Here is an 18469-nt window from a genome sequence, read left to right as displayed (position 1 = left end):
TTAAGAAAGAAGTTAAGGAAATTCTATTTTTAAGAATATCTTAATTTTTTCCTTTAGAAGAAAATGACAGGCTTTGGTGTTATTTGATTGAATATCAAGAATTGCTGAAGACTTCATAAATGAGAAATCCCTCAAGGACCATCTTTTTGCGCTGCCTGCAAATTACTGTATTTATCATAATAAGTGTTATGTTGTAATACTTAATATTTGAAACAACCGAATTTCATTAAACATCTTACTTTTGGGGATTTTAGAAGGTTGGAGGTTATCCTAACTTTAAGAAGTTATTTAGGTTTAATTTTAAGAACTTTTCAGGTATTTTAATACTTCTTAAATTTTGTATTTTGTAAGAAAAAAGATAACATTCTTAAGAAAAGTTTTTGGGAACACAAATTGTACTAATCCTTTTTCTTAAGTTAGAAACTTAGAAGAAAATAGCAGTTAAGAAGAATTTTATTGTTAATAAATGTTTTGTGAATCTGTTATTTCTATTCATTAAATTATCCTGAAAAATATGGTTTTTACAAAAATATTAAGCAGCACAAGATTTTATTTTAAAATAAATTTGAAATATAAAAATAGTCATTTTTAATTGTAATAATATTTCACAATATTGCTGTTTTTACTGTATTTTTTAATCAAATAAATGCATCCTTGGTGCATAAGCGACTTCTTTAAAAACATTTTTACAAAATCTGTCCATCCCCAAACATATGAATAGTATGGTAGTGTATCTCAAAGTTTTTCTATGATTTTTATGAACATATTTTTATGATACAATTATGGTGCTTTTGCATCTTTTGATGCTTGAAATCTTCACTCTCCATTCAGTGTCATTGGACAGTAAATGATGACAGAATTTCTTTACAGTATGCCAAGGATGTCCTGCCATGTTGATGTTTTCTCTTTTTGTTTAACCATCATTCTATCCCTTTATTTCTCCGCACAGGAGATTAAGAAGCTGAAAGAGTTAATGAGTGCCACAGAAAAGATCCGCCGAGAGAAATGGATCGATGAGAAGACCAAAAAGATCAAGGAGATCACTGTAAAAGGTCAGCAGAGTTCAACAACAAGTGTCTGTCTGTACCAGGTCCACATCACTGCACCCTTCAACAGTATCCGTTTCAGCCCAGTCTGCCAAAATATGCCACGCATTTATGATTCTTCTCTGTGCCCCAAAGACAAAAATGAAACGACCGATAAATGATTATTCACGCTCTATAAGTGCCTTTGTTTAATTGTGTAACCTGGAAGACTGATCAAACTGGCTTTTTAAACTGGATATCACTCATGTCACACCCGTTTTGTTTTGAATACATTCAAATTGAAACCAGAATGTTGGTGTATGTTTTTTTTAGGTACATATACAGTGCACAGCATAAATGAGTACACAACCTCTGAAACTTCTGAAAGTCAGCAATTACTCAATTACTTAGAAGACACGTTAGGGTTCTTTAGATATATAATGTTCCAGCAAGTCTGCTTAATCAATTACCAAAGAAGCATGTCAAAATTATTCAGGAAAATAAGATTTTCTTATCAAGGTGATCAATTATTGTGTAGCAAAAATGAGTACACCCTCCTAAAAGTTACTAAATAAAACAAAATAAAAATGTTCTGGTGAAAGTTTAAGGCAATGTTTGATCAATAGGTAAGTATGTTGAACCAAAACATTTAAAGAGTAATTTCTTGACAATTAAAAGTGTTATATAGCCCATTGAACCATTCTCAGACTTAATGCTGACAAAGAGCAGGAGAAATACCAAGCGAGTGTCTCAAGGCCAGCAAAAGCTATGAAAAGAGTGACTGTTTATCTCACAGAGTAAAATGCAGCCTGCAGAAATGACATGCATGGTTGTTGTTCTCACTGAAACTACAGTACCTACTGTAGCCAAAGCACAATAAAGTCAGTTAGCCAGATCCAAAGCCCATATTTACAAAATACAGATTCTGGGAATCAATACTCTGGTCTAATGAGACCAGATCAATCATTTTGGATGTAACAGCATCCAAAATGTTATGGTATTGCTAGAGGAGGAGTACAGTGAGAAGTGCCTGGTTCCCACAGTAAAGTTCAGTGGTAGTAAAGCTCCTATATAGGGATGTATGATGCTGAAGGTGTGAGGGAGTTGTGCTTTATCAATGCTGTCATGAATTCCCACACCACTGTAATTGTAACCCTTTCCTCATTCCCTGCACTGTTGGGCATTTTTTCAACATGACAATGAGGATATGCATTCTCCCAAGGTGAAAAACCTTCTGTGGACATGCATTTCACTCAGTCTTAACACTCTTGAGCACCTGTGGAGGATTCTGTAGAGACGAGTTGAGCAACACTCCCCATTAAAGATCAGGGCATTTAAGGAGCTCATCACGGTTCACGTGCAGTTACTACTTTTGTGTGCGCTACTGTCATCATTATGATGGCAAACATCTTTATTACTACTTTGATAGTACGCTTATCAATTCAATTTGTATTTGGGTTTATAACAGGTCTGATTCTCACCTTATTGATGAACAGGAATTGTAGTTTGCGAGTAAAGCTGCAAATTCCTCCATTAACGTCAGCTGCCTTCATAATAATCCTCTGATACGTGCTATTGAAAATTGCTGCGTGGCATAAATTATAAATAGCCTATATTAGGCAATATCTTAGCGAAAGTGCATTTCTTCCTGTTTTCTTCCATTCAAAAAGTTGCATCGTATATGACGTAAGCGTGCTCCGGCCTGGAAGGTTAAGTGCAGTGTGAGTGCAGGCCAGCGGGGGAGTGGGGAGGGGGGACAATCACACTTGGGCTCGGTTCAAGGCAACCATGCCTAGTGTGAGTACACCCTTTATCATTTAGCAGACACTTTTATCCAAAGCGAGTTACAAATGAGGAGAGCAATAGAAGCAATCCTTTAAATTCTGTTGGAAATCCCCAGATTATTTTAATGTTATACTGCAAATATTTATGTTAGTTTTGCATGATGTTTGATAACTCTCATCTTGTATGCTCTCAGGTCTGGAGCCAGAGATTCAGAAGCTGATCTCCAAACACAAGCAGGAGCTGAAGAAACTGAGAGTTCTTCACGAGGCAGAGCTGCTTCAGGCAGACGAGAGAGCCGCTCAGCGCTACGTCAGGCAGAGCGAGGAGTTACGACAACAGTTGGAGAGAGAAAGAGATGAACAGTGCCAGAGAGAGAGAGAACTGGCTAAGCAGAGGTACACAAACACTCACATGTGTCCAGTGCACATCTGTTCATCTGCCAGTGACAGAGAAGGGCAGCCAAGACCATGTGTTCACAGATGTTAGAAAACACAAACAAAAAAGAAAGGGAGACCTTGAAAGGGCGATGGAGGAAACTGGCTAGACATGATCTCAAAGCTAAATACAGCTTTTGAACACACACATTTACTTGGTTATAAAGACTATAGTGTCTGCTGTTTTTATATAAAGCTAATTATAATGATTTCAGACTAACCCTGCTGTACTATGAAATTGTAGATTTCTTTCCTGTGTTGATGCAGGAAGGTGAAGTAGGAAATCTCTTTTTTTTTTTTTAAGTAACCTTTGGTTTATATCTGTGAACCATGATACAACCAAAGGTAATTTTATTTCATACACAAACTTCTGTCTGACACTCATCATGCAGCTCTTTCTCTACAACAATGGTTCGTAATTACCACATCTGTCAAGCTCCTTAAAATATATAACAATACAATAAAAGCACCATAAACGTGGCCCGTATGATCCTGAAGCCACATAATAGCTTTGTGTGAATGTCAGACTGAAAGACAGTTTTGAATAGCATTCAAAAGTTTGGGGTTGGTAAGATTTTTTTTAAATAATGAAGAAGAAGTCTCTTTTGCACACAAAGGCATTTATTTGGTTTAAAAAATACTGTAAAAACAATAATATTGTGAAATATTACTACAATCTAAAATAGTAGCTTTTTTAATATATTTTAAAATGTAATTTATTTATATGACGCAACTCTGAATTTTCATTGATTTGCTACTGAAGTAACATTTCTTATTATTATGTTGAAAACTAATATTTCTGTAAAAAACATTTTCATTTTCTTTGATGAATAGAAAGTTAAAAAGAACAGCATTTATTTGAAATATAAATATTTTGTAACATTTTGAATGTCTTTACTGTCACTTTTGATCAATTTAATGCATCCTTGCTGAATAAAAGTACTAATTTGATTAAAAAAAAAAAAAAAAAAATGGACATCCAAAAACTTGACATCCACCTAAAAAATATAACTTTTGAAGTAGTCATTTACTGTGAATTTTGCCCTCAAACTTCATGTCCAGCCTGTATTAACGTCCAGAATTCCAAATTGGCACTTCATGGTACTATACACAAGAAACGATGCCATCATTTGAATCTGGATATGAACAAACGTTACACACTAGCTTTGTCTTTTTTCTACTGAAAGAAAAAAAAAGACAGCATAGGGCTTTTGAAACAGCATGAGGGTGAGTAAATAATGACATTTTAATATTTCTGTTCCTGGGATTGTTGACCTTGCATTTATATGTGAGGGATAGAGGCTGTTGTTTAACAGTCAGTGTAATCAAGTAGGCCTTAATTAGTGTTTTGTATGTTTGGCTTTAGTGAGTAGGCATATTTTTCCTCCCACATCCCATGTTTTCCTCCGTTCAGTCCTGAACAGATGTCTCACTCTCTTACTGATTTCTGTCTGACTGGTGGGTTGTTCATAAGCAGATAATAAAATCAGCATAAGGATGTTTATTGACTTAAAGAGAAATGACCATAAACTTGAGGTTCTAAAAAGTTTTTTTTTTTTTTATCCCAAAAACCTTTGCCTGTCTGCAATTATTGTTGCCAAAATCAGTAGAAAATGCGCACAAACATGCCTCTTAAATTGTCGGTATGTGACTAAGGCACTGGGTTTTGCACTAAAAATACTGTGCACACAGCTACATTCATCCCTCAGATCCTTTTATATAAAACAAAGATGAAACAAAGAAAGATTGAATTTTGAGAACTGAGTAAATGAATGTGTATTTGTGTCTCAGGTTTGAGAAACAGCTGCAGGAAGAGGAGAACGCGCTGCAGCAGCAGAGGAGGCGCCTTTATAAGGAAGTATCAGAGGAGAAAGAGCGAATCACACAGCTGGCAGCCAGGTCAGGTTTAAAGATTGTTTAAGGTCACATGATCTTTATCTGACTGAACCACTGGGTGCCAGATGTTGCTTGCCAGGAATTGTCATAAAGAATTACACTAAAATTCTGATTAACGCCTAAAATCCATTGGAGTAAGAAATATAAGATATATTACATAAAACAAGTAAAAATGTTGTTATGTTGTAGACTTCCAGGTTCTACTTCTGAATGTCAGCTCGGTATTGGCCGGCTCCTGCGTCAGCATCACATGCATGCGGTGTGCTGCTCACCTGAACAGCATCGGCCAATACTGAGTCGGCGTTCTGATGTAGAAATTGTTGAATAAAGTCATGATTGTTTTGTTTTTGTGCACAAAAAGTATTCTCGTCGCTTCATAAGATTAAGGTTGAACCACTGTAGTCACGTGGACTATTTTAACGATGTCTTTAATACTTTTCTGGACCCTGAATGTGGTAATTACATTGCTTTCAATTGGGTATCAGAAACCTCTATTATTTCATCAAAAATAACTTAATTTGTGTTCTTAAGACGAATGAAGTTCTTACAGGTGTGGAACAACATTAATTATGCCTTGTAATGCACCCTATATTGCATCTCATGAATAATCCTAACCACAGTTATAATACATTAAAATACTTAATAACACATTAAAGCACACAACAAACAGGGGATCTGCAAATAATATAATGCATTTTAACTTTGGTTACAATTATTTATGGAAAGATATAATGCATTATAACGTAAATTATGAATACCTTTTGATGCATAATAAATGATGCATTACTGTATTGTTTTACGATTACTGTCCAAAACAGAGAGATGAGATGAAACATTCAAGTTAAGTTAACACTAAATGTAAATGTGTTTGTGTGTGATATAGGCAGCATGCTGAGCTGGAAGACGTAAGGAAGCAGCTGGAAGAGAACAGCTCTTTGGCAGGAAGAGTGTTGAGAGAAGAACTCGAGAAGAGCAGAGATGAGCAGGAGAGACGTCACCAGGTAACGCACTCATATCTAGTCCTATTAGTCCACACAAACAGTTGTGTATTCAAGTATAGGACTAAATAACTGATGATGAATATAAGGTGAACTGCACAGCTTGCCGAAAAGCATTTTAAGGCAGCATGTGCGTGACAGCCACGTCCGTACTGGTAAAGAGTCTATTGTTTTTAAAGGGTTAGTTCACCCAAAAATGAAAATTCTGTCATTAATTACTCACCCTCATTTTGTTCCACACCAGTAAGACCTTCGTTCATCTTCAGAACACAAATTAAGATATTTTTCATAAAAGGTCTCCATTGACAGCAAGACAATTATCACTTTCAGTGCCCAGAAAGCTACTAAAGACATTTAAAACAGCTCATGTGACTACAGTGGTTCAATCTTAAAGCTGCAGTAGGTAACTTTTGTAAAAATGTATTTTTTACATATTTGTTAAACCTGTCATTATGTCCTGACAGTAGAATATGAGACAGATAATCTGTGAAAAAATCAAGCTCCTCTGGCTCCTCCCAGTGGTCCTATTGCCATTTGCAGAAATACACCGCTCCCGGTAAGAACCAACCAATCAGAGTCAGGAGGAGTGTCTTAGCAGTGTCAATCAAGCTCGTGTGCACGCTGATCACACTCCTGTCATGCACAGCCATAGTGCACAGCGCGTACAGGCGTTCAAATTCAAGATTACCGGTGTGCAGCAGCTTTGCTTATAGCGGACAAACAATCCAGTTTCGTACGTATAATACCCCATAAAGTGCGTATCATATGCACGCGAAAAACTCATTTTGGCGTATATATTCTACGAGATTACAATCTCGTACTATTGATACGCATTTTCGTGTGATCGGGCTCTATTAAGTCATGATATGCAGTTTTAAGATTTTTTCAGGCGAGAATGTGCTGGTTTAAAGCTCAAATTTGTGGTTAATTGATAAAGATAGCGCCTTTCTGAAAATTTGATCTGACGTTGTCGGAGTTGTGAGATCCAGGCGATCACCGGACGCTCAGCGCTCATGTACCCAGCCGAGAGCAGCCTTACCTCGGCTAATCCTTCTGACGTTTGCCGCTGGCTCCGTTTTGGCTGAGGGCAACGTGACGTTTCATAAATTTATATATGGCTATTTAACTTTTGTATCATACTAAAGCGCTGATTTTGTACGCTTGACTGAATTGTTTGCTTTATTTCTTATTGTATATTTTTATACCTTTTATAATGGCTATTATTGAACATTAAAACTGACATTGATTTAACAAAAAGAGAAGGTTGTGTTTTATGTTAAAGCCTATTTCATTTCATTACAGTGAAGATAATCAGAGTATGCACAAATAGTATTACATTTAATATTTTTGAAATGTAAACGAAAAGAGGCAGGGTTGTTTAATATTTCGTTTTGTTATAAATATAAGCAGACATTGCAGATAATTAATCACTCGTTGCCTGAGGCTATTAATATGTTTTTGTTTGTTTCTTTAAATAAAACGAAAAGAGGCAGAGTGGTTTAATAACAAATTTTGTTTTATTCTTGGCTAAAATATACATACAGAGATAACCGGAGAAGCCAGCGCGAGCTGAGTGACGTTATCAAGTTACGCTGTTGTTCCATTTGCAGAATCACTGGACTTGTGTCCTCCCGTCCACGGGAGTTCGTTCTCCGGAGTCGAACTTGCCAAGTCCCAACTACCAAGGAAACGAGTCCGAACTTAGTGAACTTGGTTTTGAGAAACGCCTAGTGTAAAAACTCTAGCCGCATAACATACAGATAAAATGTAACGCACTGTGCAAAGCAACTATTGAAACCTACTAATTCACTGGCTTGTCATGTTGCTGAAATAATGTACTAGCAAACCTTATTTAGCATTACATATCGATAGAATAATTACTTGCGTACTGTAACATTAGTTACCGTTATATTATCTTACTAGCTATTTATTACTTATAGTAATAGTGCATATATGTCATATAGTTACATTACATGTATTGCAAAATACATAATGTTTTAAGGACCAAGTTTGTAGTCAAAGTATGGGAAGGCCATAGTCAATGTAAATCATATTGTTGATGTTTCGTCCGTATCAGTGAATGTGCTATAACTGTTTATCCGCCGTCATCGGTCCTGCTTGCTTTCTAGCCTGCGCGTTCACGGCAGGCTCCGTTGTGATGGGGGAGGAGCTGTGGAGGGAGGGCTGTAGCGCAGCAGAGAGCAAGGGGGAGTGACCTGTGAGTTGTGCTTGTTCAAATTTTCAGGCTAAGTCAACGTTTTCTAAAAACTCCCTACTGCAGCTTTAATGTTATGCAGCGACATGAATACTTTTTGTGCACCAAAAAAACAAATAGCAACTTTATTCAACGATTTCTAGTGATGGGTGATTTCAAAACACTGCTTCATGAAGCTCTGAAGCTTTACAAAACTTTTGTTTCGAATCAGTGGTTCAGAGCACGTATCAAACTGCCAAAGTCACATGATTTCAGTAAACGAGGCTTCCTTATGTGACAAGTATTTTGAAATTTCAATTGTTCACCACTTGGGGGCGTGACTTTGGCAGTTTGATAATTAATTTTATTATAATTATTATTATTATTATTATTTGGATAGTAGATCTATTAATATAATTATTCCATACATTATCAGAGCTTGGTAGACAGATAATTATTAAATTAAGACATTATTAGACAGATCATTAATTAATATTATATATAATGTTAATTATATAGGTATTAGGATTATAAATTGTTATTATTAAAATGTTATGAAGATTATAAATAATGTTATTTATTAATTGTTTATTCATATGCATTCATAAATATTTTTAAAATGTTCTGTTGTTAGTTCACATACATGTTCTCATGTTTTATTCCCTTACAAAAAATAAGTATACTTTGTTCATTTTATTAAGTACACTTAAAGGGATAGTACACCCAAAAATGAAAATTTGATGTTTATCTGCTTACCCCCAGCGCATCCAAGATGTAGGTGACTTTGTTTCTTCAGTAGAACACAAATGATGATTTTTAACTCCAACCGTTGCCGTCTGTCAGTCAAATAATGCTAGTGGATGGGAACTTCTACTATAAGAGTAAATAAAACTTGCATAGACAAATCCAAATTAAACCCTGCGGATCGTGACGACACACTGATGTCCTAAGACACGAAACGATCGGTTTGTGCGAGAAACCGAACAGTATTTATATCATTTTTTTAACTCTAATACACCACTATGTCCAACTGCATTCATCACTCGATTCGTTTGGTCTGATCGCGCTCTGACAGGGGCAGTGATGTCTCGCTCTCATTGAAGTATATGCGCAAGACATCACTGCCGCTGTCAGAGCGCGATCAGACATCACTAAGCGAATGCTGAACGCAGTTGGACATAGTGGTGTATTAAAGGTAAAAAATGATATAAATACTGTTCGGTTTATCGCACAAACCGATCGTTTCGTGTCTTCGGACATCAATGTGTCGTCACGATCCGCAGGGTTTAATTTGGACTTGTCTATGCAAGTTTTATTTACTCTTATAGTAGAAGTTCCCATCCACTAGCATATCTGACTGACAGACGGCAACGGTTGGAGTTAAAAATCATCATTTGTGTTCTACTGAAGAAACAAAGTCACTTACACCTTGGATGCGCTTGGGGTAAGCAGATAAACATCAAATTTTCATTTTTGGGTGAACAATCCCTTTAAGTAAAGTTTAAGTATATTTTTAAGTATACTTTATGAAGTAAATACACTAATACCAACGTACTAGCAGTATACTTGTAAGTGTACTATTTCAATACTAATTGTAACCGTAGTAAACTCTGATGTGGCATCCAACTTTCAGTATTGTTGATACCAACCAGTATTAACGTTCTCAGGAAATGTCTTTTGATTATTCATATCACTCAACTCTGTCACTTATCTCCGTCCTTCTGTATATCAATCTTTGTATAACCTGTTTTTTTTTTTGTTTTGTTTTTTTTGCGCCTGAGGCTTTCAGACAAGAACTTAAATTACAGTAATCAGTTTGTTTAGACGTGTTTGATTTCAATCAAAAGAAAACATCTTTTTGTGGTAATATAGAATGTTGGGTTTCATTCTTTTGGTTCTTTTAATTGTGTTTTTGTCTGTATTTTTCATTAGGTTGAAATAAAGGCCCTGAAGGAAAGACTCGAAATTGAGAAACAGACATGGGAAGAAAATTATATGAAAAAAGAGGTATGTGTTTATGTAGACATGTTTGTGAGTTTTGAAATGAGTTTACATATTGTATCTTGTACTGCACTTACTTTTACTTTAGTTTAATTTTAGTTTTTCATTTTAGTTTCATTTTCTCATCATTCATGTCAAATGATTTCATGGAAGATTAAGCACATAAAACTTGAGTGATCGAGAGATAAAATGGATTAAGATATAAGACATATTCTCAGTACACTGGTAGTTAACTGGGAGTTTTAAATTACAGTGGTAAATAAAGTCCACACTAAATTCTTCCGCTTTCTGAGACACAAATGGGAATGTTGCCCCATTTACAATTCACTTACAGTTGTTATGATTGCATCTTTTCTTTTACATTTGACATTTTATTCAACAAGAACTTGAAATACTGTATAAGGAGTTTTATCATCAATTCTAATATATTAATTACTAAAAATACCATTCTTAAATGTTAGTTATTAAAGAGGTTTTTTTAGGATTTGTTTTTTTTCACATTTCAAAGAATATGGAATTAATACTTTTATTTAGCACGGATGCATTAAATGGATCAAAAGTGACAGTAAAGACATTTTTTTTGTTACAAAAGACTTGTTTCAAATAAATGCTGTTCTATTCTTTGCTCTTAACTTACTATTCATCAAAGAATCCTGAAAAAATGTATCAAAGTTTCTAAAAATATATAGCAGCAAAACTACTAAGTTTTCTACTTTGATAATTATAATAATAAGAAACGTTTCTTCAAATCAGCATATTATAATGATTTCTGAAGGATCATGTGACACTGAAGACTGGATTGATGGCTGCTGCAAATTGAGCTTTGCCATCACAGGGAAAAAGTTACATTTGAAAATATATAGTATAAAATCTAATATATAAAACGGTTATTTTAAATGGTAATAATTTTTTTTTTTTTTTTTTTTTTTTTCAAAAAAGTGCAGTCTTGGTGAGCATAAGAGACTTCAAAAACATTAAAAAAAAATCTTACAGACTTGTGTATTGTTACAATTTATTGTTCTAAACCAGTCAGAATTTCATAGCAAGTGCAAATGGCCTCTGTTATGATTGGCTAACTTCTGTGCACCACTAACAGGCTATTTGAACTGGTTGGGGCCTAGTAATATTTCACTAGTCCATCTAAGAGTAAAAGTGATGAGTAATTTGCTATGGTGTAAGTTCTCGGGTTTAAGGTGCGGTCAACACAGTGACTGTGGCTTAAGTGTGTTTACCCACCCCTGATACTGTACCTACAAATATCTCTGCATTAATAAAGTCAAAGAATGTTTACAACCACAAGTAAGTTAAAAAGTCTCTCTGGTAGTCACAAAACATGGTGTTTCCGCTCACAGGAAGCGTGGCTGCTGAGCAGAGAGAGGGAGCTTAAAGAGGAAGTGCGTCGAGGGAGAGACAAAGAGATTGAGCTGGCCATTCAGAGACTAGAGGAGGAGACCAGAGGGGCAAGAGAGGAGTGTGAGAGAGCAGCTGACAACCGGTGTGTTTCCCCTTCCTGTTTTTTTTTTTTTAAATTGTGTGTCTGTGGAGAGCTGGGTAGCACAGGATGTTACAGTTTTGCCCACGGTTAATTCTCTCTGGTGGAAAGACTTGGTATGTGCTACAAAGTTCCATGTTGACCAGTTTGCTGGTAGACCAGTACAGCCATTATCATGTTCATCATGAGTTTAAATTATAAAACATTTACAAAAATACATAATTAAAAAATAATATATATGAAGAGTTCAGATGCAAAACCTCTAAGTCCATCTAACATGTTTTCTTTTAAATAAGCATTTTTTTTTACCAGGCTCCTATGTTTAGGTTCAGTAATTTCACTTGAATGGCAATGAAAAGGTTGTTAGTCAGTTATTGAAATGCCTTATTTTCAAAAATGTCACTTTAGTCAATTCATTGGTATGTCACAAATTTGACTGTCTTTTGCTGCAAAACCCTCTAAGTCCACCTCATTGGACAACAAATAAACCATAGTGAAACATCCGTTTTAGTCAGTTTTACAGCAGCAAAATTAACACTGTTGTTTACTTGCTACTCTGGAAATCCTGTCATTGCCACTGTAACAATGGACTAAAAATGATACAAACTTGCAGCTCGGCAATTAAAAGCTGTCTCATACGCACACCGTCGTTCATCTTGAAATCATATGATTCGATTCACGTCTTCTGATTGGTTCTTCTGTGGACTTAGAGGCTTTTGCTGACAAAGGGAAATGACGTTTATATATATATATATATATATATATATATATATATATATATATATATATATATATATATATATAATATATATATATATATATATATATATATATATATATATATATATATATATATATTATTTGTATAAATGTATGTGTGTGCATGTCCATGTGAGTATCATTCAAATTTCAATTTTGAAAACATTCAAATTTAGCTCATGCTGATTTTTTTTTTTTTTTTTTTTAAATCCTTCTGGGCCACATATTTGAGCTCTTCCTGGATAGTTTGTATATAGGATATATGGCCATTTACATTTAAGTCACTGAAGCCCATCCATTTAACATATATGGCAGAAGAACTGTGGTTTTTACAACCTGAATGTAAATGTGTGTGCTGTGTGCAGGATAAAGCGTGTGAGGGAGAAATACGAGGCCGAGATCAGAGATCTGGAGCGTTCGGAGCGGGCGGCACTGCAGAAACAGCAAGAGATGAGAGAGAAACACAGTGAGATGGAGGCAGAGCTCCTCCGACTGCAGTCGCTGTTACGACAACGAGAGCAAGAGATAAGCGACCTCAGCCAGGTAACCGTCGTCACGGGGACGCTAACTTGTATGCCCAAACTCATTAAAGTTAATAGGTGACTTATAAATCTACAGACTCCATGGTAGATTTCCTGGTAGAGATGGGAAACGATGATTCCATTTCTATATTATGATTTTATTAGCAATAATTGGTCCTAACTATACTAAACAATAACAGTCAGTACTTGTAATTACACTGTATTAAGTAATTAGAAAGATGTAAGGGTGCTTTCACACTTGGTTCGATTTCCTGGTCAGAAGCTGAGTTTGGCAGCAAAATGCTTACCCACGTTCAGAAAACGGTGTTCACATCATCTAAACAAACCAAAGTCTCATGTCAATCAAACCCAAATGCGCACCTAAAGTGCTAGTGTGAAAGCACCATAAGTCTCACAAGCTCTACATACACATAACACTGTAACAATTCTCAGTTATTTTGAGCTGGACCTGATAAAAACAATGACTTGTGGTTCAGTCAGGAAGTGCTCAGATAGATTCAGTGAGTCATTCAGGCAAAAAACTAGGCAACTTGTTTCTCTAAACCTGATAAACTGGATGACTTTTGACCCTTTCTGTTTAACGTTACACCTAACTATAAATGCCAGTGTGTGTGAAACGACTGAAAATAGATTACCAATTGTGGTTACATAAGATGTCCAGGATCATAGAGTTAGCACATGACATGTCACTTGGTTCACTAACTACAGAGGAGAATGGCACAGAACTGCCAAGAAATGTCTGGGTCATATTTGACCCCAAATATTATTATAATTTCATAAAATAAATGAAGCCTATTTTAAGTTTTATTTGCATATTTATTATTTATTTTGGAATTAAATTTGTCTCTGTCTCATTTCATGGAATCGCTACAGGCCCGTGATAAGTTGTCAGATGAGCGCCGCAGCCTAGCAGAAGTGATCAGACAAGAGTTTGCAGAGCGGCTTGTAGAAACGGAGGAAGAGAATAGGAGGATGAAGATGGAGGCCTCGGAAGCCAAAGCACGACTCCGCTTAGAGGTGGAGCGAGTGAGCAGAGAGAAAGAAGAGGAGCTTGCAGAAGTACATCAGAGGTACATGAGAGTATTTTTCTTTTAGTTCCTTGTTTGGATATGCAACCGTCGTTGGCGTGGATGCCTGCCGCTCAGGCATTCTAATGAAGTTTCTGCTCTCAACCACAATGACAATTGCTCTCTCTTTAATAGAGTGAAGTCAGCTATTTTGAAGAAGGAAGAGACCGTTAATAACTTGCGTAAGCAGCATGAGGTATGTCGAAACAGATTTGACTCGGTGTATTGGCCTTGCAGTAAATGCAATGCTTGTTGTGTATACATTTTGATTTACTACTAACTTGACTTTTCCTCTGTCTTTTAGGCTGCTGTGAAGAGAGCAGATCATCTCGAGTCTTTGTTGGAACAGCAGAGAAAACAGCTGTTAGGAAAATGATTGTCAAGTTAGGGCATTGACAGCCCACCCCCTCGCCACCAACACCACCACCCCTTCTTTTTTGTTAAACCGTCCTCCTGCACAAAGGAATGATTTTTGGTTGTTTGGATGAACTGATGGATTCTGGGTGGACATTTTGGTTCCACCACACTTCTCATTCAGAAGGACGGGCTTTGGCATTCCCATGGGAACAAGGCAAGAATTAAGAGAGGAATTTAATCTTCTCCAAGATTCCAGGAGAGGCTTTTGTGGGTCTCTTTTGCACGGATATGGCCAAATGACAGATTCCTTTCAGCCACTGGTTTCACACATGAACTTCCAGATAAAAACACACACACACACAAAAACATTTTCTCACCAGAGTTTAGCTCTAGTATGTTGTTGAATCTTACAAAACCTTACCTCATAAAATCGTGCATATTTCACCCCAGAATCAAAATATATAAATGACACATTTCTTTATTTTCATAAACAAATTAGGCTCATTAAGCAAAAAAAAAGCAAAAAAAAAATATATATATATTATTTAAGTTGTAAAGTATTTATACTACATGTTATTTTTTTTATAACTTTAATTTATGCTTGTATTAAAGGGATAGTTCACCCAAAAATGAAAATTCTGTCATCATTTACTCACCCTCAAGTTGTTCCAAACCTGTATACATTTCTTTGTTCTGTTGAAAGGAAGATATTTTGAAGACATTTTATAACCAGGCCACTTTGGGACACCATTGACTTCCATAGTAGGAAAAAATCTACTATGGAAGTCAATGGTGCCCATTCTTCAAAATATCTTCCTTTGTGTTCAACAGAACAAAGAAAAATATACAGATTTTGAACAACTTGAGGGTGAGTAAATGATGATAGAATTTTCATTTTTGGATGAACTATCCCTTTAAGTAGTCATCTTATAATAATACAGTAAAAAAAATGGAAATCTAATGAATCACAATGGAGATTAATGGGATTTGTAAAACCCTCAAAAGTAAAACAACAATGATGGTTCACATTGTGGCAAAATGTGATTGATTGGCATGGAAATTGTCACAATGCAAAATAGTCCTAAAAATAAGCTTCATTTTCTTTATGCAAAATAGTATTTCTAACATTTATTATTTTGATTTATGGGTAAAATCTGTATGCATTTGTGAGATTCACCCAAGAAGTGGAAAAGCCCCTTTTGCTGGGCACAAAGGCATTCACAGTAAACTGTTCCAGATGTTTCTGTAACTACACTCCCTCTTCCCGTCCCTCTCCAGCACTGGAATAAGGAGAATGGGTGGAGATTACAGTGGACAGGAGAGGTGGGAGGGGCAAAGGCTTTGATACTGAGCAGAGAAGTTAACTCTTCACATTAAAGAGGAGAGGCCTAAACCCCCACCGACACAATCAACCCCACTCCCCTGCCTTTTGTGTGTTGCATACAGTTGCTTTTTGTCCTGATCCCCCTCAGGGCTATCTCTAAATTACAGGATATGTCCCAGAAGCCCCCAGGACACCCAAACATGCTCACACAGAGCCCGCAGTGAAGCCCAGTTCTAGTTCAGATGGTAGTGAATGATGGCAGCACAGCTAGCCGATAGAGATTTGTTGACAGCAAAGCAGTAAGTGGAAGAAGATAAGGATGGAATGTCTCTTTAGATTGGTAGGGATTGACAGTAGATTGAGCAGCTCTCATGGTACGTATTTGCAGCAGTTTTGCACATACTGAGGTGAGAGACCTGGATGAGGTTGAGTTGAGATGGATGTAGAAAGTTGGGTAGATAAAAATATCAGATGGATAGAAAATTAAAAGGATAACGGTGTTTATAATTAGGTACGGCAGAGCTGGGTTCGACAGAATGTCATGGTGCAAGATGACTGTGATTTGCCAAGGAGGATGTTCCTGAATCAACATACAGGGTTCCCACAGTCGTGGAAAAACAGGAAATGTCAAGGAAAATTGTGTTTTTCAGGCCTAGAAGAGTCAGAAAAGAATAAAAGTCATTGAAAACAGAGAAATAGTAAATATGTACTATTTTTTTTTCTTTTGAAAACTGAACAAGAAGAATCTAGTTGACAAAATATTTTAGCATAAAAGTGGCTTGCAAGCAGTGTTTTTGTTAATATAAATAGTGCTGAAATATAATGAAATAAATGGAAAACTTGAAATATCTAAATAGAAATAAAACTGAAACAAGTTTGTTGAAGTATTGAAATTACTAAAAATAAACTGAAATACAAAGTTAATAAAGCTAATTCAAAATATTAAAAAACAAAAACGAATAAAACTGCCAAAAGCACAACTAAATTACTAAAACTGAAAATATAAAAATAAAATCTCATTCAAAATATTAATAAATACTGTAATAATATATTAATACTAAATTAGCATTGCTTGCAAGCCATAGGAATTTTATGAATCATTCAAAACAGTTCACACATTGGTCTGAATGATTCATTAGAATTTATTAGCTTGACTTTTAAAATTGAGAGGTGGAACATCCTTGAAACATATTCAATCCCCGATTGGCTGATAACATTATCAACCTACATTTTTCCACTGAATGTTCGTAAAGTTCTAGCACTAACACAAGTCGTGTTGTAATGTTGATCCAGGAACACTTCTCTCTTGGTGAAATTTCTGAGAGCCGGGGGAGCAGGACTTGGGTTCATTCTGTGGTTTCAAGCACAACTAAAAACCCTCCAATCTCTTTCGTTTTCTCTCTGCAATGTATACCAAGCGGTCGACCCAAGAGAGGAGCGGAGACGAATGCAATTCAGCAGGAGTTGGGGTGGCAGGGTGGGGGAGGTGCTTTAAAACTCCCACAAGTCTCCATTGTTTCTTTTTATTCCTTCCTTTTTGGTTACTTTACCTTTTGGTTTTATCATGAGCCACTTATCTAAAACTTTTAGAGTGGATAAAAATGGCGCAGGCCAGAAAAGCAGCGAATGTTAGGCCTATTATTGGGAATGTTTGACCCTGATGTTTATTCTGATTGGGCAACATTAGGTCTTGTATTTAAAGAAAACTTCCATTTAAAAACTTCTCTTTATCTACAAAACAATACCCTTGTCGGAGAAGTTGATTTATGTGCTAAATTACACGTGCGATCCGTAACCAACTTCCTGTCCAATGTTAGACCGCTTTATTGTACCATTGTTTGGTGGATTTCGTATGTCAGATTCTTACTGATGTGTGAGCCGTTTAGTCAAAGGAACCACTCTGAAAAGGTCAGAGTGAAAAGTGCCTCATTCCTGTTCTCTAATGAGTGGATCAGGTGTCTCGTCTGAGGACAGAGAGGGAACGCCAGAGTGAGCTCAAACTGTCCCCACTGCAGGCCGACTGCAGAATACAGAAAGCTCTGTCGTGCGGCTCAAGCGTAAACGCTGAGATTTCTCCGAGGCATAATTTCATGAGTCACACTTAAATGTGTATCCAAAGTCAGTTGGATGCAGTTTATTAGAACCCCAGTGTGAGGTTCAAAACGTTCAAACATTCTGCGAATGTTTCAGATGCATTTCGTGAAGGTTAGAAGCAGATTGGCAGCAGATGCAGGTCCTTGGCTGTCTTTCTGCCTTCGAATGGCAGTGTGGTTGGCATGGCCGGTGCGTGTCAGTCCCACTCGTGCCAATGAATTATTCTTTTGTGAGTGCAGTGTTTAATAGTCAAAGCGCCGGTCGCCATTTTCCTGGCCTTTTGTAACCGTGGTCTAAAAAAAAACACTACTTTTAATTATTATCTTAATTCATGTCTTGGATCATTTTGCTTTCAAACTACTTTCCCTCTTTGTGTTTTTAAAATGTTTGTTTTTGCATGACTGAGTTTTTAAGTAAATTTAAATGTGCCCTTTAACATGTAGCTCTTAATTTGATTATTTTACACACATCCTGTATTTTGATCATTGAGTTTAATAGCCG

The 18469-nt window shown here is 36.2% G+C and overlaps 1 protein-coding gene across 2 annotated transcripts in view; it reads left to right on the top strand.

Moving 5' to 3' along the window:
- Positions 1-15128, top strand: part of cep131 (centrosomal protein 131) — a 28332-nt gene extending 13204 nt beyond the window's left edge. For both annotated transcript variants that reach the window (XM_048170400.1, XM_048170399.1), the window contains 10 exons: positions 950-1052; positions 3004-3205; positions 5036-5143; positions 6024-6141; positions 10265-10339; positions 11686-11828; positions 12950-13127; positions 14000-14196; positions 14329-14389; positions 14498-15128. In XM_048170400.1, coding sequence (XP_048026357.1) covers positions 950-1052; positions 3004-3205; positions 5036-5143; positions 6024-6141; positions 10265-10339; positions 11686-11828; positions 12950-13127; positions 14000-14196; positions 14329-14389; positions 14498-14569 — 1257 coding nt within the window. In that variant the 3' untranslated portion in view covers positions 14570-15128. The remainder of the gene's footprint in view (positions 1-949; positions 1053-3003; positions 3206-5035; positions 5144-6023; positions 6142-10264; positions 10340-11685; positions 11829-12949; positions 13128-13999; positions 14197-14328; positions 14390-14497) is intronic.
- The last annotated feature ends 3341 nt before the right edge of the window (positions 15129-18469 follow it).

The sequence above is a fragment of the Megalobrama amblycephala genome, linkage group LG20 (assembly GCF_018812025.1).
Source record: "Megalobrama amblycephala isolate DHTTF-2021 linkage group LG20, ASM1881202v1, whole genome shotgun sequence".
In the NCBI taxonomy this organism is placed as follows: Eukaryota; Metazoa; Chordata; class Actinopteri; order Cypriniformes; family Xenocyprididae; genus Megalobrama; species Megalobrama amblycephala.
Note: the sequence above shows the minus strand (reverse complement) of the source record. Positions and strands in the feature narration are given on the sequence as shown.